Source organism: Lycium barbarum, chromosome 12, assembly GCF_019175385.1.
Source record: "Lycium barbarum isolate Lr01 chromosome 12, ASM1917538v2, whole genome shotgun sequence".
In the NCBI taxonomy this organism is placed as follows: domain Eukaryota; kingdom Viridiplantae; phylum Streptophyta; class Magnoliopsida; order Solanales; family Solanaceae; genus Lycium; species Lycium barbarum.
Genome location: NC_083348.1, coordinates 78,165,375 through 78,186,332, shown reverse-complemented (window position 1 = coordinate 78,186,332; position 20,958 = coordinate 78,165,375). Strand labels below are relative to the sequence as shown.

General features: G+C 35.6%; 2 protein-coding genes across 3 annotated transcripts; one reads left to right on the top strand and one right to left on the bottom strand.

Annotated features, from left to right (window-relative positions):
- Positions 1 to 644: 644 nt before the first annotated feature.
- Positions 645 to 4,655, top strand: LOC132623577 (mitochondrial ATP-independent inner membrane protease subunit 1a-like). Its single transcript, XM_060338356.1, has 5 exons — positions 645 to 1,031; positions 1,107 to 1,331; positions 1,875 to 1,985; positions 2,687 to 2,748; positions 3,897 to 4,655. Exons 1-4 carry the CDS (start codon positions 906 to 908, stop codon positions 2,732 to 2,734), a joined length of 510 nt encoding a protein of 169 aa, XP_060194339.1. The 5' UTR covers positions 645 to 905; the 3' UTR covers positions 2,735 to 2,748; positions 3,897 to 4,655.
- Positions 4,656 to 5,019: 364 nt separating this feature from the next.
- Positions 5,020 to 18,057, bottom strand: LOC132621454 (tobamovirus multiplication protein 1). 2 transcript variants are annotated; one of them, XM_060335729.1, is made up of 13 exons: positions 17,678 to 18,056; positions 15,490 to 15,540; positions 13,941 to 13,974; positions 11,418 to 11,504; positions 11,292 to 11,343; positions 10,338 to 10,506; positions 9,636 to 9,731; positions 9,160 to 9,220; positions 8,365 to 8,429; positions 8,037 to 8,111; positions 7,879 to 7,954; positions 7,020 to 7,183; positions 5,020 to 5,572 (listed from the first exon to the last, which is right to left on the bottom strand). In XM_060335729.1, exons 1-13 carry the CDS (start codon positions 17,777 to 17,779, stop codon positions 5,549 to 5,551), a joined length of 1,056 nt encoding a protein of 351 aa, XP_060191712.1. In that variant the 5' UTR covers positions 17,780 to 18,056; the 3' UTR covers positions 5,020 to 5,548. The 2 variants fall into 2 exon arrangements, with proteins under 2 accessions (XP_060191712.1, XP_060191713.1); XM_060335730.1 differs by lacking the exon at positions 15,490 to 15,540 and having other exon boundaries at positions 17,678 to 18,057.
- Positions 18,058 to 20,958: the final 2,901 nt, after the last annotated feature.

The window sequence follows — 20,958 nt, the reverse complement described above, 5'->3', positions numbered from 1 at the left end:
TTTAATTGGGAGGCTTATACACGTAGGCGGCGCGTGCCAACACACATAATTCTTTAAATGCCAAGTTGGACCGACAGGTCAAAGTGACACAATAAAGGCTGTCTTGAAGGGTTCATATGGTACGCGGCTCGGTTGAGGGGTCCAAGTGGAAACTATGGACAAGTTTGAGGGTCTATCTATGACTTTGGCCTAAAAATAAAGATGTAACCACATGTAAGCCAAAATAGGGCAATTGAAAGGTACACTTGGTTAAAGGAGAAGCCAAATGTAGGCCGAACTTTATGATATACTTCCTCCGTTTCAATTTATACGAACTCATTTGACTGGGCACGATATTTAAGAAAGAGGGAAGACTTTTGAAACTTGTGGTTCTAAATAAGCCTTGAAAATTTGTGTGACTATAAATCATTCATAAAGTGAATTTGTTTCCAAATTAGGAAATAAGTCATTTATTTTGACACAAACTAAAAAGAAAATAGGTTCAAACAAATTGAAACAGAGGGAGTACTTATGTTGCTTTTAGTACAATCATTTGTTGTCGTGTTAGTACTCGCTTCCCATTTATATATAGTAGAAACTAACATTAACTATTTTACCTTCTTAACCCTTATAACATTTATAATTCTAAAAATGCCCTTCACAGCAAAAGCCCTTACTTCTTTTCTTTCCTTGTTTGTTCCTCCGTCGTCCCCTTCCCCAACTCAGTTGAAGTGCTCAGTCACTAATGTCAAGTTTGTTTTGTTTCATATTAGAATATCATTTGTCATCATCTATTGTAATATAAGGAGTCTCATTGCTTCATTGAAACTGGAATTGTCATATATGTAACAACAACATACTCCATATGTAGGAAGAAGGGAAAAAAAAAAAAAAAAAAACCTTTCTTAAAAACCCAGTGTCCAAAAATGGGTCTGGGAAATCTGAAGCAATTGACGCCTTTTATCAAAGAGGCATTTCAACAAACACTTCTTGTGTCCAAATTCCTCTGTGGTCTTCATGTCACCAACAACTACATCTGCACCTTCGCTCTCGTACGTTTTAGTTTTACTACTTAATGATTTGGGCTAAGTGAACTGCAATTTTAATTTATTTATTTTTTTGGGCAGACTCAAGGTCCAAGCATGCTTCCAACGTTTAATCTGACTGGTGATCTTGTTTTAGCTGAAAGGCTTTCGACCCGGTTTGAGAAAACGCAACGGGGCGATGTGGTGCTAGTTCGGAGCCCCGAAAACCCAAGAAAGATTGTGATCAAGAGACTCATTGGTATGGGTGGTGATACTGTTAGATATGTTGTGGATCATGGAAGTAATGACAAAGAACTTACTGTTGTGGTAATAATTGATTTAGTAAAATAGTAGTAGTAATTTACAACTGATTTTTCCCTTGTGCAGTGATTTTTTGGCAGTTGGTAACAATTTGTAGGTTTCAGCTTGTTTACTACTCCCTCCGTATCAATTTGTTTGTTTGGTTTTGACTTGACCCATAGTTTCATGTGGTCTTAAATTAAGGATATGTAGAATGTATCAAAATGCACTTTAATCTTGTGGGGTCTTAAATACGAGATGCGAAAAGTTGGAATTAAAGAGTTGTTAAAAAAGAAAAGAGGCATTCTCTTGTAAACAGTTTAAAAAGGAAAGTAAGATAAATAAATTGAAACAGAGGGAGTATCACTTTTTCGCGAGTTTCACACCCCCAACTATCAATTGTTCCGTTTTTCTACCTGAACTATCACCATCTATGTATTAAAACAACTGATAGTTCAGGTGTGTTTTTGACCACTAACTCTTCAGGAGCTGATGCAGTCGGGATTTTGCCCCCTTTTTTTTTTTTCTCCACTTTTGTTTCTTAGGTGAATATGCTTTGAATGTGAACAGGTACCAGATGGACATGTTTGGATTGAAGGGGATAACAAGTTTAATACCAATGATTCAAGGAAATTTGGACCAGTTCCTTATGGACTTGTACAGGGCAGAGTCTTTTGGACTGTGAGTGAGATTCCTCTCTATTTATATTTTTAGCTTTATTTTCTAGTTGTTATGACTTGATTATGTTTTGAAAAGGCTTTTGCCTAATTTCTTGGAAGTGTTTTTGAAGGAACCTTTCATACGATTATATTTGCTGTCCTTATGCATGCCATAGGATAATTATGTGTCAATTTTGTTTATAAAACCTTACAGAAATTGAATTAATAGGTCAGATTTTTACTTTTTTATTGTTTGACAAGATTAAAAGAATAACTAGGTCTACTGTAGGACTTTCCAGAAGAAACCTACCAAAGGAATCGTGTCTGGTTTGTGCAGAAGCATCATTTTCAGAGGATTAAGATGTGTTAAATACTGTTTCTGCTAATCTTACTTGTACTGTTAGCTACAATTTGGTTAGTTAGGCAAAGTTCTAAAAATATGCATTAGCTTGTGAAGGTGGTTTAGACTTCAGGTTATTGTAGACTAGTTGATACTTGTAAAATTCATCAGATATGCTCAGTGTTTCAAACTTTAATTCATAAACCGACACATATGTTGTTAACTATTTCTGGAGAGACATTCTGAAATAGTAAGCCAGAAATGTTATAAAACGTGTAACTTTTTAATCAGTTTTTCCATATTTTTGGTACTAGTATGTGCAGCATTCTTTCTTTAGTTTTGTCTTGTTGTAGAATTCTAAAAGTTCTGATATTGTAAATTAGGTATGGCCTCCTGAAGCTTTTGGATCAGTAGGAAGAGAAGTACGATAATTCAACCTGTCAAGGTACACTTGCTCAGAATTTCATGTTTTGGAGTATGGATCATTTGTTATGGGCTTGTGTCATTGATTTGCAATATAATCTTCTCTTCACCTTGACATTTGTCTTGATTTTATCATAGATTGGATTCATTTGTTCTTGATTGCACCACCACTCCTCTCATATATCATTATTCGAAAGACCTTCTCTCTAGTGAAAAAAATTCTCTTGTTTCTTCCTCTTACCATTTCTAACCAGTGATATTAATTTGAAGTATTGCCATCAAATTTATCTGTGGAATTTGCATATAAAGAAGCATCATTCCTTATTAAGAAAAAGCACATGTAGATTCCACTACTAATTCTAAGCTAATTTTAACTGGTTAAGTTTGGAAACATTAACAACAACAACAACATACCCAGTATAATCCCACAAGTGGGGTCTGGGTATGTTGTTTAGGAATGAATTAGAGAATTAAACAGTATCTGTACAAATTGAATGTGTTCTATTATTTCTTCTATCTTTATTTTTCAAAATTAGTCTTAGTGAACTATTTATGCTGCTCTTAAGAACTTATGATGAAGTTATTTGAACTTGGTATGTATTTAACTGCATGTACTCACTTAATGAGAGGTAGTAAAATGTCTAGGAATCAAATATTGTGTTTAGGTTTCTTCATAGTGTTTTTATTCCTAAATGATTTTTTCTTTCATTCTTTTCGGGGTAATTCAAAACTCTTCCTAGTGGTTTGGTGTAGGAAACTTGCACATTTTCAAACTAAACTTCTTGTTTGCTTCATGTTTTATCCGGTGTATTACGTCTGAATGCTTATTGTATAAAGAATGAAGCTTCCATGGTTGTGACTGGAAAGGTTTGAGCTTGGTATGACAAGATTATGCCTCATAATATTGTATCTTTTGCTAGAATTCTGATTTTTGTTAAAGTACTTTCTATAGCAATTGTATAATGTTGGCATGTGATAAATTTAAAATGGAGAAACCTGATGGGTGAGAGAATTCATATAGCCGACCCAAACTATTTGGGATTGAGGCATAGTTATTGTTGTTTTCCATAAACGGCCTTGTTAGATGGTATACTATTTTGTTGGACCTTGTGATTGCCTGTTTTCCTTGTTGAAAGTTGAAGCTGATTAATGTTGACTTTACATCGGCAGATTTGGTGTATTCTCTTACAGCATGGATATCAAACAATTTGGTGAAGATGACAATTTGTGGGCTGTGTTACTGCTAAGTTCAAGGTGGAAGGACAGGATGCCAGAACTGCTAATATTTGGTTAATACATTTCTCATGCTCCTAAGGTTGCATCATTCATTCTTGAAGTGGCGCTGCCAATGCATAAGCAAAGGTTCAAGCCCAATATAACCACATATGAAAGAATACTGCCCAGATTGTCTTTCATTTTTTTTACTTTGCCCAAAAATTGTTTCAACTTTTTTAACATGAAAGCTTCTTTTCTAATGCTGGATGATACTTTTATCATTGTTCTACTGATAAAAGAATTGTTTGGAAGTTATGCACCTAAGGGTTGTGGTCTAGCGGTCAAAATCCTAGCAGAGACAAAACGAGCGAGGTGATCTTTTCTCATCTAACTTGAGCCTTTGCAGCCAAAGTTACCAGAAACATGTGATACAAATTACATGTACCAGGTGGAATACAAATTAAGATGCGCGCAAGCTTGCCCAAACACTGCCATTATTAAAGAAGTGTCATATGGGATTACTTCTATTCTAAATTTCGTTCAGTAACTTCCCAGACAGTCTGCTTTATTTCCAATTGAACTTACTTTTATTCATAGAATTCTAGCTTTTAAGTTTAATACAGTGTTCAAGTAGAACAACTTTGTAGAAGTATTCAAGAGCAATTGTATTATTAACCGGTACCTATATTCCAATTTGTTGCAACTAATTTCGAATTGCTACATTGTGATAATTTTGAATAACTTTGCTTATTATGCTTCCTTAATTTTATCAGAGCGTATTTGCATTTTGAAGCAAACGATCTCGACAAAGTTAATCAGGGTAATAGCTACCGCTAATTCTAATTTGTTTTCTTAGCGCTAATTGTATCGCTAGTAAAGATCCGCCAAGTTTGAATATTCTTAGTCATTTAAGTTGCCTAAATGCTTAAACAACTTTCATTTGGCAGTAATTATTAGCTTTTTTCCTTCAACTTCGGACAACGTTGAACTTTTCATTTTTTTTGAATTGTTACATGTTTCATTTAATAATTACAGCAATATTTTCCATGTAAGATATAAACGCTGGTTAATGGCTAAATTAAGAGATAAAAGGAGAATATCGATAATCAAAATTTGGAGGGAGATAGTGATTACAAACTTAGAATGACTTTCACCTGTTTAGAATCCTAAAAATAAACACGATTCCTTATAACTGATTGTATTTCTCATCATATTTCTATCTTCTCCACGAGGCCAATGAAAATTATTCTCTAACTTAAAAGAGGCAATTTATCCATTTCAAGACAACCACACATGTAAGATAATTAGAGGGAAACCTTTTCAGGGAAAGAAACATTTAAAACCTAATTATATCAACAAAAAGGAATCTGTAAAATTTAGAAAGTTCATCACAACGTTTGCTATGTACAGGAATCCAAGTTATGCAGGCATCTGAACCCCGAGCAACCATCTTTTCGCATGGGGTATTTTCCGTTGAGCTGAGCTTTCTTCGATCACCCAACCACAATCCCCACCACTCAAACTGAGCAGTTATCTCCTTTTTTGTATTGTCAGTTCCTCATTTCTAGCTGAAAATCACCAATCAATGTCCAATATCATCACGTTGATCATATAGGGCTCGCCCTTGAGACCTGCATCCACAATGCTCGGAACACATTGGTACAAGTTCGTGATTCTAAATAGATTAAGATCATGAAAATCAAGAAATGAATGGAAGGACACCCAATGCAGAAAGTTTGAGTTCTTTTTTTGTTTTGCACTCTAATTTCACATACCCTCTTTTTGGCTTTGTTCAGTTAAAGGGAGGTTAAAAATAAGGCAGAATAGTCTGATAGACACTTGTAATTGCACCGTTTTGACATCCCAGTCCCTCTACTTTATGTGTTTTCATCGAAACATATCAAGTTGATGAAAACAAGACTTCTCATCTCCTTTCACCATTACAAAATATACACAAACTGATTAATTGGAAAAATACAGAAACACTGGCTGCATCTCACCTGGGTAACCAATAAGCATAATCCTAAAATGTTAAAAGAGTTTCAAATGTGAGTAAATTCAGGCCAGAGTTGGACCTTTCAGGATGCTTTAAAGTGCAAATATTTTTTACAAGGACGAGACCACAAAAATGAAGATGGAGGCAGTGGTTTACGGTATCTGATGTAGTGCGGCGAATGAAGTGAATGCTCGGCTCTAATGGGTTCTATGATGGTTTAACAGTGGCGATGTGAGGCAGATGGATAAGGAGGAGGAAAATGAGAGTGGTGGAGCTGGAGGAAGAAGAAGAAAGGGCAGGAGTTTTTCTCGTGTTCGGCGGCTAGGGTTGGGTTGGTGAATGAATTCCCCTTTTCCATTTACACTAATGTTAATTAGTAGTTATAGAATTATGATTTCTACCAGGCCAAAAAGTGAAGATGACAGCTCAATTTTGAAGGACGTATACAAGTAAGCATATATGATGCTATAGGTTTTGTGTGTGAGTTGTGAAATTGTTGCTGGAGCTGCTTCAATCGGAGCTTTAGACTTTAGTTATGTTGCCAGAAATTTTCCTTGGAGCTTCTGTTATGTTTTCTTTTCCTTCTATATTCTTCTCTGATTTTCTATAAATTAAAATCATCAACTCACGCACTATATATGCGTGTAAATCACGCGCTTTGTCCACCTCAGCCATCTCAACGCCATATAAGCTTAGTCAATAGTCAGAAGCGTTTAAATGACTTGTTTTGATAAAATTGAGGTGTTTTGGATGAAAACTTGAGGAATAGGGGGGCCAGGATGTCAAAACGATAGAGGTACGAGTGTTCTTAGGTTATTCTGCCTAAAATAATGTTGTATAAGTTCTCTCTTTCAACTGCTGAGCTGCAATTCTGGTGAGTTGGTGGATCTTAAGAAAAATTTAATGGACAGCTCAAAATGATTCGCACCCATAGTTTCACCTACCATAATTTCACCGTCCCAAGTGCAATGTGTGGGAAAGGAAATAGCAGGCATTTTCAACATATCCCTAGATCATGATGCACATGAATATAGACCAATCAACAAACAACGTGTGCAATAGAGTTAGAAGAAGGCAATAACCTGATTCTGCGCACTTGTAGCAGCTGTCCATCGCTGAGGCTGTTCTGTCACTGAACTATCACTGATAAAAGCTATTGTCCTCGACTCTTGTTGCCCGAAAGTGACAAGTGGAGGTGGTAGTTCTCTCATCACCCATAGCACAAATGCTGAAGGTACAGAAGAACCTGGAACATATTTTGGTCACGTAACGAGTATTAGAAAGTTTTCCTCCTTTGTGAAATGAAACTCTAATTAGTATGAAATCTAATTAGTATGAAAGAGCTGCATTGTTAGATTAGAAAACCCCCCCTCCTACATAAAAGTCTACTTGCATTCTATGTTGAAGAAATAATTGGAGTCTCCATAACATAGCCCAAAACAAGGGGAAAAGGTGTAATTTCTTAAACTAAAAGGAAGGTACTATGACATTGCTAAACTAGGAGGGAGGTAAGCAATATCTTAATGCACCCTTGCTAAGTCCCCTCTCAATCATGTCCCGAATTTTTTTAAGAAATATCAGATGCGTCCCAATGCAGCACTCATGTAAAGTCCTTATTGTATAGCTCCCAACTTTTGTTGAGAGGATCCACAGAAACATATCACAACCACTCAAAATTTTACTATATTCATACACTTATATATCATCAGAGGTGCCAACTGATTGTTAAATTGGTCTCTTCCACCAAGCTTAGTTCAGACTTCATCATCTAATTAAACTTCAGTTAGTAGCTCCCGCATATAAGGGGGTGGACTGGAGGGGCATGGAGTAGCTTCAGTAATTGGTAACAACAATTAGCAGGCAAAAAGCAGAAACTTTCATTAAAGTCCAGAATTCCAAATCAAGCTGTGGCATCAAATAAGGAATAAGTTATAAGAGTACCTATAAAATAATATAAAACCATGAGAAGAGATGTACAGACACCATTTATCTTCTGTCCATGCCAGTTAAAAAGAAGCTGCAAGATAAAAACATTATTTTTTAGAAACTTATGCAGTCAAAATGAAAGATAAATCTCATGATACCAGCCGAAGACATACAGGTATATCTGTGAATATGGCGACAGCGGCACTTGAAGTGAAACATAGCACAGAAACAACTGCCAAACCTGCGACCTTCATTTGACAAAAATATAATTAAAAATTAAACTTCACAAGGAAATAATCTATATCACAATTTGTGTCATGACAGCTAAATTTTAACAAGGAAGAAAAAAAGAGAAAGAACAGTGCACTTTATTCAAGCTATCAGTTCTTAAAACTACAACCATAAAAGATCTCAGTATGACATTACAGAGAAGTTCTCTGCAGTCAGCAAATAATGATTCCAAATGGAGTAGAGAAGCACTGTAGAAAAATGAGTTAGTACCTTCCACATTTCTGATGAAGCCCTTTCAGATCTCACTTTGCTCATTTTCAAGAACAACACCAGTCCTGCATAGCAAATGGTCTTATGGTTATAAAAGACAGGTTTTAAAATAGAAAACTTCACATAAAATAATTAGAGCCTATACAAAAGACCTAGTTTAAAAGTTCAGCAAGTTCTTTAGGACAACTGTTTCTTAAAATTCTGCACAGCTCGATGAGAAATGGGTAATTGGTTGTACAATCAACTCATCTGATCACGATATTACTGATGAAATATTTGTCTTTCTTGGAAGACAGCAGTTGCACCCCCTAAAAATATCAATCCATTCATTATCTTATTGTTTTGACTATTTCTGAAGGCACTTCTCCACTCCCCTGACCCACCTCAGGGGACACACACACACAGAGATACTCGTCACAACCACTAGGTGGGCTCCCCACTTCCCATTACAGCAAGCACTCATATAGTATAACCCAAGTACTGTATCCCATTATAAGAAAGATTTACTTTCTTGCAAATAAATGCCATCATCAACGGTTGGAAATCTAGGTAAAATAATGTCACATTATAGATGATTTTGTAAATCACTCAACATAACTCAAATCTTTTAGATCAGCTGATTCCGTGAAGGAATGGTGGATCAAGACATTAGTTATTACGCCCATGTAAAGATTTACGATGCATAGTAGCAATAAGTAAGATTCTATTACTAAAATGGCAGGACAGCAATTTTCTGGGACATGTGAACAATAATGTGGAGGCGGGATATATAATACTAGTGTACGAGATACTAACCGTAGCATGCCAATGCCACTCCGAGCAGAAGAACTGCTATGGCAAAGAGATCTACATACACCTGGATGAAACTGCACTTCATCAATTATCAAGAGGAAGGTGGGAGAAGGTGTCAGGCAAAGTAAAAAATCACCATGAAACAGTCAATTCATAGTTTCTCCTAGCAATTATTTAAACACCAAAGATCAATATTGTAAGCAAATCAATGATACCGTGCTAATTTGTTTAAGCAAAAAAAAGCATTTTACAAGAACTACCCTTACTCACGGGGGAACACAACCTCTCTTTCAATGAGATGCTCCTCTCGGTAAATACTTAACAACACAAAGGTATACACTTTGTGTTGCAAAATCAAATTGCAGCTAAAATGAATTTGTGAGGCTCAAAAACCAACAGCTGCTAAATCAATCGGGTTAAAGAATATGCGAGAACAACAAATAAATAGATACAGGCAATTAAAGAGCCTTAGTCCATACCCGAGCCACAACAGAAGAATCAATAGGATTCCTTCCCCTCCCAATCCATATTAGCACAGCAGCTACCAACATTAACAGAAAAACTAACAGAGTAACCTGTCAAAAAGCAAGTACATGTATAAGAACAGAAATGATAAAAGAGAAAAAATATGGTGAGTTAGAATGCGTCATATGTGTCGAACATACACACTGTGTCTGAAAAAGTGGGGGCACAGCGGAGGGGGGAGCCTCGCAGGGTAGGGATTTTGCCACAAAGCAGGGATATGCACCGACAGAATTTTTAGTTTTATTCTTTAAAAGAATTTTTAAAAAACAATATTATGAAGAAAAAAAACATGTTAAATTTGGATATAATTCATAAGCAAAAGAAGTACAAAAATAATTACTAGTGATAATAACATATGTACATTTTAATATAGTTTATCACCAGATACTAAATTATAGAACAAAAACATTGTTTTATAAGTTAGAGCAGCAACATATAAGTTATACTCAAAACTTAGAAGAAGATATTTGGAGTCACACGAGGCGGATAACGCAAAGCATAAAGTGTGGGCCTAGCCCCACTTATTTGTTTGTTATCCGCAAGAGACTTTTCACCACATGGTTCTCCAGTTGCATTTAGAGCGTGCGAACCGAGCTGCTAAGCGAGTCACAACTTTGCCTTTTAAACATTATATGCATATACTTCATAAACTTTACCAGAACAACAACTTTTTGGCGGCTTCCCACTTTGACTGCACGAAAAGAGCAGCATCTTCGGTGACTATCAGCATTTGAATTTGGCTTATTCTTCTCCAACAAGGCTGCTCGAGGACTATACGCATCATCTTCATCTTCTTCATCATTGGACTGATGACAAAGATCAACCCTGAATTCATTCACAGAAAAAGAATTAGAAACCATCTATATTTAATTTCTACATGAAGACTGAGTTCATGGCTTGGACCCCTGCGCACCAAAGTTCCTTTCTATTTTAATTATTCCCTCCCTCATTCATAGAATAAATGTATATTGCACATTTCCTTTTATTTCAGAGGTTCTTGTATACTAAAAACTTTGTAGATTTAAGTGCAAAAGGATATCAGATACACCACTACGTTGGCCCCAAGGCTTTGGTCTAGTGATGAGAACATAGCTCGTGATATGTGGGTTAGGAGCATGTCACGGGTTTAAATTCACCACAAACAAAAACCTAGTATGTAAGTAGAGAAAGTATAGAGGAGAGGGCACATCATCCACCGAGCACCGAACCGTGCCCCACCGGCCGTCGAGATTTCTCGGTTATCAAAAACAAAGAAAGAGATACATGACAACTTTGTTGATGTTAGAGCAATAGGATCTATAACCCATGAATGGCACTAGCTCAAGTAACTGCTATTAAGGATCATGATTTGGTCAACCACATTCTAAAGTTGGTAGCAGTGTCTTGCAAATTGCTGACTTTGGCAGCTTACTGATGAAAGTACCAGATTATTTTCTGGCAAGAGGATGACTCTGGAGGAAAAATGGGACGTTCACGATACTGAATTTCCCTCATAATTTAGTTCTTTTCCTCAAATTTAGAAAGAAAAAAAATATATAAAGGCAAATTGTTAAATTTACCACAATAATTTTCACACTTTCAAATAAACAGCAAACAGAAGGCAAACTTACCAGAATGAAAGGAGAAGAAGAAATGCAGCAAGGAAAAGAATTTTGGGGAAAGCTGCAAAATAGCTTTTCATTAGTCCTAATTAAAATAGCATCAATTCAAAGGGAACATGGTGTGTTTGCACATACCCATAACAACAAAGCCACAGGAGTGCGACCAGCAAAGCCAACCCTTACAAGCAGCAATAATTGTCAACACAAAATAAAGGAAATAACCTGCAGAAGAATAAAGTCAATGACTGATTCATACCAGTAACTAAACTCTAACAGATCACTTGCTGGATATGAACTTTCTTTATCATTATGAAATGGACAGAAAGCAAAAATTAAGGATGAAATAGAAAAAATAAAGGTAAGGTATTAAAGGAAATTATATACACGTGCACAGGTAGTTTATCAAAATTAACAATACACTTGTGCCCTTAATTTCTACCAAACGAGAAGCTCTCTTTTATATATATATATATAAGGTAAAGAACGAGAAGCTAAATCTTCTATTTTGTGTTATTAGCAGACAGCCCAGAAGAAGTCTCTTTTTTAACTTTACAAAGAGAATAAGGGAGAAGGGCTCTTATACGGATGGTTAATAATAACATGCACAAGTAAATATAGGAGCTTTGAGATTCATGAGATACGGAGAGTTTACAAAATATTGCACTTCTAGTTATTATGACATTGTATTAAACTACACAGTATTCGCAACAGAATAGCCTTAATCGTTCTCTTCATTTTAACACATCCTCTCAAACTCAAGGAGGTAAAATAACCTGAGCTTGTTTATTTCGAAAACGACACATACAAGAAATTCATTGGATCAGTAAATATTTGCCAGTATCACCCGGAATAATGAACAATCACAGAAAAGGAAAGTGGCCCTCAAACTCCGAGAAAAGATTTATTCTACATCATTGGAAAGAGGTGTATTGCGGAAAATCTTCAACACATTGTAAGCACAACTTGAATTGGCAACTTAAGAGTAACACAAGAATAGTAATAACGTTAAAAGGAGGACTCAGTACCACACCCTATTACCATGAAGGGGAAAAAACAAAGACAAGGAGACTTGTTGAAACAGTAACCAAAGGTCAAGTTCGTAGGAGGGACCCAATATAGTGACTTTGATATATGAAGAAGATGAGACGGCAACACCATGAAGAAGAGAGAGAAAAAGGACCTTTCCAGAATGTTCTACAAATTCAATATCTAGACTCTGTTATCATGAAAGAAAGGAATGGACAAGACTTTTTTCGGAACATCCACTGAAAATAACTAAATAAGACTTGTAATGCTAGAACTGTCACTATAAAAAGATAAGAACAGTAAACTTAGGAAAAGAAGGAAAAGCTTGCATAAGGCCACTCGCCCAGAGTTGGAAACCACTTAAATCACTGAACATAAGATGGCGGTGCAGAACCTACCAACTTACAAAGATGAGAGGTATAATTTTTGTAATGGCTCATGGCTGAACTAATCTTAGTGCCTAGTTTTGTTTAAACTCTATGCAGGGGCCTACTTAAATCCCAAAGCTAGATGCAATGCAGGCCGGCTGGCCAGGTACTTTGCATTGCGTAGACAACGATTCAGTGTCGGCACCAAAGTGTTAGGTGTGTGCTTCATTGTCCATGGGCTGTACCTTGATTAGGTGGGCAATAAACATTAAGAAAAGAATAAAGATATGAAATAATATACTACTTTGTTAAGAAGAACGTAACAAATGAATTGTTACTATTAGGAATAGAAATCAGAAATTTAGTACAGCAGAACTAGTTGTTAAACAACAACAACAACAACAATATACCCAGTGTAATCCCACAAGTGAGGTCTGGGGAGGGTGAAGTGTACGCAAACCTTACCCCAATCTTGTGAAGGTAAAGAGGCTGTTTCTGGAAACTAACATGATCTTTGAACTAGATTTACATCATCCGAATTAGAAAACTAACATGATCTTTCAACTTGATTTAATCATCTTACCTCACATATTTCATCTAGTTGTATCTCTTCCAACTCATATGTCTAAGTTTGTTGTTTTTGTTTATAGTTATGTTTTCTGGCGGTGGATACATATTTCTTTTTTTTTTTTTTTTTATAGATTGCGACAGATACATACTTCTTATTTCTTATTAGCACATTTTTCAGAAGAATCCACATTTTAGTTACGTCTTACGTTTAATTAAATGTCTTACGTTTAATTAAAGCATAGCATGTCGCTTTTCAACACTTCCACCATTGAATCAATGTTAGTGAGAAGCTGCTCAAGGAACAAATAACAAGAGTGTTTGCTAGTTCCTTAGGTATAAGAACCTATTTTCCCGTACAGAGGAAAATTTTGCAGAAAGCTTGTATTTCCATAAAAATGAGATAAGAAAAGTGGCATATTATCTAATCTTGAGCAACTTCACATTCTGCAAAATATACTTTAAAAACATATTAAGTCATAGTCATTGCATTTACTCTTAAAACTGCTTATCAGTTTGTGCTTCAGCATTATTTAAACTCTCCCATGTGCATGCAAAAAAAAAATGCATCAATAGTTGGCTTAAGAAACCCAATATTATGAGTGAAAAGTGCATATATTTTCTTTTGATAAGTGCTCTCAGGGAAAAACAATCTGTAGATAAACTGATGATACTTTAGAGAAAATAAGGCGCTTACCCAAATTCGAAGATCCAATCATCAAGTGAAATACCTGCAATTGCATAGTGAAGTCTAGTAAGCGTGATTTATAATTAGCACATTAGTGAAATAAGAAGCCTCACTGAATGTACTAAGGAATTTTATTAAGGCTAACCAGCACCACAGGAAGAAGAATCATAGAATCTACTTGATGACCTTCACTTCATAGCAGTAAAACTTTAACAGATTAAGGCAATACTTCCAATTTCTAATATATGTGTATATCCTCCAAGAGATGAAGTGCTACCTCTGAGCTGATGATGTCTTTTATTTTCTATTACACAGAGCTAGTCTACTTGGAAATTATCAAGTGTAGCTCAGTTTCCTTTTTCCAACAAGTATATCAAGCGTGCCCCAATTCCCAGTCAGGTATTAGAAGAACAAAGCAGTGGGCTGCTTCTGTTTTTTTCGTGGTGGTCCAATGAGTGGAAGAAGCATCTTGTATGCACCATACTAGATCATTTTATGCAGAATGAGACTCCTGTAGGTTTTCTAAATTTTAGGCAATAGTTATCAAGTTGTGGAACTGAAAAGGGTCATAACAATGGTAATGGTGAAAAAGAATTAACTTAAGACCAGAACTGTAAAGGCATTTCAGGTTTATTTTGGCTTGTGAAGACCACTGTTATGTCACCTGAACCTTAAATGCTAGCTAGGCAACACAAGTGTTGCACATTACAAGACGATGGTTTTGACAAGAGTATTCAGTTGAATATCATCAACATGGGTTCTTGGACTTCTCACATTTTCTTCTCTTCCACTCTCTAATAGGTAAACCAGCAACATAAGTTAGGAGCTCAGCTGGGAGGAAAACAGGTTGAGATAATGTTTCTAATTAACATGCAAAGAATACATTATACCAAATACCAACAGTAAATTAGAGCTCATATTACCAGACATGTACTCCAACTATACTTCCTATACGCACACCTCCTCTGTGATTTTATGTTTTTATCCGTATCACTTATGGTAGATGTAAAGATATAAGCGATTAGACACCTCAACATGCATGCGTAAGTCTTAATTGCCTAAGAAAATTACATTTAATTTGGTAATTGTGGTGTTTAGGCCAGCTTCGAGAACTTTGACTATCTCACCGGATACCTACCACCTCCCACCAACAGCACAGACACAAGGCAACTCTACCCGCCAAAGCTTAGGCAGATGGGAAATTACTTAGTGTCTTTTGTCTCTACTATGTTCCATGGTTTTCATCTTCATTGACGGTTAGGCCACACCCTTGAATGCAGTTCCCAAAGAGAATTAACACACCCAAATCCGAGTAACTTTTGGTACCAAGGGATAAATTGTCGCATATAAGCATCCGGCAACAGGCTTCATTAGCATATTTGCTATTCATAATTGAAACTAGACAAAAAGTGTCAGTGGCAAATTGGTTGTTTTCACATTCTTCAATAATTACTTAGGCCTTGGGAAGGTGCTTTAATTGTAAGTAGGAGGATAGAATGTTTTCATCCAGCTCAGGTACCAATAAAATCAGCCAGAGAATTGAGGATGAAATGCTTACTTTCTGACGAGTCCAGCCATTGTGAGTATTCCGAGAGTGAATTCTCATTAACTGGAACACATACAATAGATAAGCATATTAAGTTGAGCAAAAATGTGATAACACAATCTATTAAGCAAAAATAATCAGCACCACACAGCAGACATGAATTGTCATTAACAGTACATGAACACACAACTGTAATATAGCAACAGCAACATTATGCAACCACAATGGGCATGAGCAGCAACCTAAAAGGAAGCACCAAACTCTTGGGTTGCAGCCATAAGACACCAGTAAGTTTTGAAATTTATGTAATGCAAGTATGCCAAGGTTAGAATTAAGGTTCTAGATTAATGTTTTTCTTTTTATAAAATCGACCTTTTTAAATTCATTTAAAAAAAAAAAGGTGAAGGCTTCCCTCGCTGCACACACTTCTAGCTTCTGTCGAAGAAGCACCCTTCCTTCACAAGAAGCGCTGGAGGTTCGCTTTGCCTCGCTTCATCAATGCAATGAACCGGGCGCTTTTCACAATACTGGGGAAAGCTTAGGTAGAACATATTCTTATTTCGTGAAACTATACTTCGACCAAAGTAGCAGATCTTCCATAGCCAGTTTTATCACTTGGAGTAGTACGAAATTACATGAATATGGAACAAACATGTATTTCTCATCATCAAGTTATTAAACCACAAACTAAGACCAAATACCATTATCCACCATAATCTTGGGATATGAAGTGGGGCATGTCAGTTAACCTTCAAAGAGGCCATGCCTACAGGAGGAAGTAAGGAGTAGGTTTGGAGATTCAGTTTGCAATTTAGGCAAGCATTGGCAACAACATGGATCCGTGCACTGAGTTATGTTTTTACCATTTTAGCTTGCATAAGTCTGTGCTATCAAAAAAAAAATCCAAAAGTACCAACTTTTTGCTTTAACTGTAATTGGAGAGAAAACAAAGGGATTACAAATCTGTTAAGAGTGTCGAATATCTCAAAAGGAAAAGCAAGATACTCTCCTGCCTTAAACAAGACCTATTGGTCTCCTTACATGTATCTCTGATCCATATTTGCTAATTTTGGGATATAAGATTTCTTCGTCATGTAATGGAATTAGTTTCCATATTGATTCTCCGAGGATCATTTAACAAAATAATTTCAGAGACAATTGTTTTGTTCCATTTGCTATCAAATGTTATTCTCCTTGATTCAAAATTTTGACATTTAGCTAGTATCTTAGATGGCATTGAAACTACAGCACCAACCTTTCACCAAATATAGTCAAATCTATTGAATCCAAACGGTATGGAGATACCAATCTTATTAGTTAATGCAATCCCTATGGGGAATCATATTGGCAGTAAATGGCATCAACACTGGTAAAGTCACTCCAAATAGGGAAAATCACTTCTTGACAACTCTCTAGATGTTGCTGCAAGCACTATATGATGAAAAGAAACCTATCATAATGTGGCCCACGAAAAGTTGCAATCCTACTCGACACTCTAGCCAGCAAAGAAGAACAGAAATTAGTAAACATCGATATGTAAGTGGTATATGGCAGTGTCCACATGAAAAATTAGCTTTCTGCATCAGAAAATCCATATTCAGGGAAAGATTACATTGGTTTCATCGACACCAAATATTTGCAATGTTAAATTACTCAATTCAGCAGAACTCTTCAAAGACTAATCCCCTTTTATATACTCTTACAATCAACGAGAGTATGAACTGTCTCAAGAAAATGTGTCTGTACAAACCCATGATAAAAATTACTCAAAAAGTTACAAATTTTAACCCCATTGTGACAATTGAGCTGACATTCCTTAAAATTCAAGCATATTAACTGAATTCACCACACAGAAACCAGAAGCTAACAACCCACAAGAAGAACATTTAGCAACAAAAAAAAAAAACTCAATTTTTCAATCCAATAGCACAAACCTAGCAACCTAGCCAAAACAGCATCCTTCCAAGTTCCATCACAAATAAGATTAACATACAAAATCCATTAAAACCCTTCAAAAATCCCAGAAACCACAACCCCAAAATCCCAATTGAAATGCACTCATTACCTGGTCACTCCCCCTTACAAAACAAGAAAAGAACACCCAACACAGCAATTTCAAGAATCAAGACAGAACTTTTAGCAGAACCCCACATACATATAATCCTCAAGAACAATCAAAAAGAAAGAAAAGAAGAGTTACCTGAGCAAAAGCAAGAAGTGTAATAAGAGCATCAACAGAAGCAAGAGCCACATTCACTCCCATTAAAGACATAGGATAACAACTCCTTTCTCTCATATTCATTCTCACTCCTCTACCTCTCTTTCCCTTAAATGTGGACACACAAAATGATGATAAGCTTATATGTGTCACACATACAATAGAACTCGTGAAAGAACTCAAAAGAATGATACTTTTTATATGGTATCAAAAACGATATTCCTCTGCAGATCTGCCCCTGGATTCGTACCTCCCTTTATACCGCTTTCGTTTTCTCTCTCTGTATGTATAGAAAAGAAAGAAAAGCAAAGACAACAGAGTTGAGTTGGCCCTTTGGGGACCGAGTACGAGTTTGTTTCTTTGTCTTGTTGCCACGCGGGTGGCTTTCAAGAGTTAATCAAAGTAAATTTAGGCCCCATTTGGCCATACATACAAAAAAAAAAAAAAAAAAAAATGGGAGTTGGAGTTGGAATTAAGTTAGAATTGTGTTTGATCATAGTTTTTGGTGAAATATAATTGGAAAAAAGTTTGAAAAATAAGTGGGTGTTTGGCCATAAAAATTATTCACTTTTTTCGGAAAAAATTTTCGCTTTTTTTACTTTTAGCATTTAGCCATAAAAATTATTCACTTTTTTTCGGAGTTATATTTCGGAATACCAAAAATAAAAAAAACTTATTTTTCAAACTTTTTTCACCCTTTTACACTATATTTCACCAAAAACTATAATTTTAAAAATTATGATCGAACGGCACCATAAATTTTTTGGAGAAAGTATTATATCTTTCACGTTCAGACCATGGAAAAGAAGCTCAACTGAAGAAAGATATACTGATTAAGAACGTGCTCTATTTTTCTCTTTTTTCTTTTTTTTTTTCCTTTCTCTTTTTCTTTTCTTGAGTTGATTCTTGTTATCAATTTTTCCTTTGATATTATACGCTTGTTGCTAATATGGCGATAGACTTTGTTCGTTGTAACTCAAGTATATAGAATTCATATTTTTTCATTCAAAGTTCATCAAAATTACAGGTAGAAGCAATGGCCTGATCTTTTCAAGTTTTAGAAATTAGCCTAGATTATGTTAGCGAACCTACGCACAGGCAACAACAACATCGGCTCTACGACGTCAGAATCGAATCTTTCTGTTGGCTTTCCCAAGTCATTCGTGAATAATAATTCAAGGTCGTGCAGCGAGTACCTAGCTACTTCGCCTGCTTCTTATTATGGCAGTTATGTGTTCGTGGCAACAATGAACAAAAAGTGAGAGGAGTGTTCTATTTTCAAATTGATTGGTAGATAGCTTGATATGTTATGATAGATCAAAAGGGATAGAGAAGGAATCTCTCGAGAATAAGGGAAAATCTACTATTTCTATCTATTGATGAGACAACTATCTATTCTTGATCCATCGGAAAGAAATCGATATGTATCTGATAGAGTCTATATCGTACATAGAGGGCCCAAGTGCTTTTTATGCAGGCTCATTTCTCTTATCCATTGGTCCAGTGCACTGGGCTCATCTCATGGAGTGAAAAGCCAAAATATAGTTGTCTTGTTCGCCGGCTTTACGCATTCTCTTCTCTCCCCGGTATCGTCTCACACAGAAAGAAAGAGCGCAGAGCCCCGGCCCGACCTAGTTTAATGCACGTGTGTTGCACATGAGGACAACACTGATTAAAAAAATAATTATATAGAAAGAATAAATTATTGAAAAATAATAATAATTGTTAAAACAAATGCAATATTTATTTAAATGATGAAAAAATGTTATTAACATTGGCACAATAGCTAAATTTGGTATATTCGGAATGCAAGGATGATGAATTTAGTTAGATTAGTTGCACGGTATTTATAAGTGTACATATATGAGATGCCAATATGCTTTGTAATATCTTGCTTGGCATCTCTTTATAAATGAAATTTAGTTAAACTTGATCTTTTTGTTTAATCAACAAAATAAATTTGGTCCTTTTTCCTATCCCTTTATGCTATTGACTTGATAATTGTTAAGTTTCTCTTTGGTAAGTCACCCTTCATCCTTGATATGATCTGATAGATCAAAAGGGATAGAGAAGGATTCTCTATAGAGAAGGAATAAGGGGAATATACTATTTCTATCTATTGATGAGATAACTATCTATTCTTGAATCGATATGTATTTGATAGAGTCTACATCGTACGTAGAGCGCCCAAGCGCTTTTTATGCCGGCTCGGTTCTCTTATCCATCGATCCAATGCACTGGGCTCATCTCATGGAGGGAAAAGCCAAAATGTAGTTGTCTTGTTCACCGCCTCGATGCATTCCCTTCCCTCCCCGGTATTGTCCCACACATAAAGAAAGTCGTCAATTAACCCTTAAAAAGGACAACAGTTACGGAGTATTGGACGCATAATAAGCGCGTCACGAGTCTTAAATTCTTACGGGGGTATTTAGTATAATTAACCCTTATAAAAAAAAAAGTTACGTAGTGTCAACCGCGTGCTAAGTGCGTGTCACGAATTTTAAGTTCTTGCTACATGTTTGAACGCAGGATAAGTGCATGTTGCGGTTTAAATTCTTGCTAATGCATTAAACATGATATTTTAATCGAGAAGGTTAATTCCATTATTACTTACTAAATTTCAAAGTTGAGAATATAAGATACTTCATTTAGAAAAGAAAACTAATAATTTTATCTATATTTTTTGTGATTATGAAGAAATTAATATGTATATGCATACTAGAATCAATTATATAAAATAATTAAATTATAAATATAGATATTTTCTTTGATTGTTTCTAACACTCTCTTACGTCTTTAATTTCACATAAGTCAACAACGGGAATATCAATCTATCGTAAGATATTTAACTTAATAGAAAATAGGACAAGAAACTTGAGGTGATAATGTTCGTCAAGATTTACTTCTAAAAGTGCGTTATAATCGCATAGTAGTACCAAAAAAGGTAACACGTCATTAGAAATGACCTTGTCAATTACAAAGACACCATGTCAAAAGTCATAAAATACACCATGCTTATTAGCAACCTTTCCAATACCAAGACTAAGATCACCATCCGCATAAAATGGGAACCTCACAATAGAGGTTACTTCAAGCTCAATACGGATGACCCGTTTTTTCATCGGTCTCCATTTGTTTTGCATTTTATGTCGTTCTAGAGATCACTTTAGCTAGTTTGATTTTGTTAAATTAAATTAAATTATGGTAGCTCATACTTGATTAAGATCTTTAATGGAAATTTTACATAAATGACTACAATTTAA

Excerpts from the sequence above, each read along its gene's own strand:
- LOC132621454 (XM_060335729.1), bottom strand. The coding sequence starts at position 17,779 with ATGAATATGAGAGAAAGGAGTTGTTATCCTATGTCTTTAATGGGAGTG. Across the intron at positions 15,541-17,677 it reads CACTTCTTGCTTTTGCTCAG|TTAATGAGAATTCACTCTCG; the intron begins GTAACTCTTCTT and ends TATGTGTTCCAG. Across the intron at positions 5,573-7,019 it reads CTACAAGTGCGCAGAATCAG|GTCTCAAGGGCGAGCCCTAT; the intron begins GTTATTGCCTTC and ends TTGTGGATGCAG.
- LOC132623577 (XM_060338356.1), top strand. The coding sequence starts at position 906 with ATGGGTCTGGGAAATCTGAAGCAATTGACGCCTTTTATCAAAGAGGCA. Across the intron at positions 1,032-1,106 it reads ACATCTGCACCTTCGCTCTC|ACTCAAGGTCCAAGCATGCT; the intron begins GTACGTTTTAGT and ends TTTTTTGGGCAG. Across the intron at positions 1,986-2,686 it reads AGGGCAGAGTCTTTTGGACT|GTATGGCCTCCTGAAGCTTT; the intron begins GTGAGTGAGATT and ends ATTGTAAATTAG.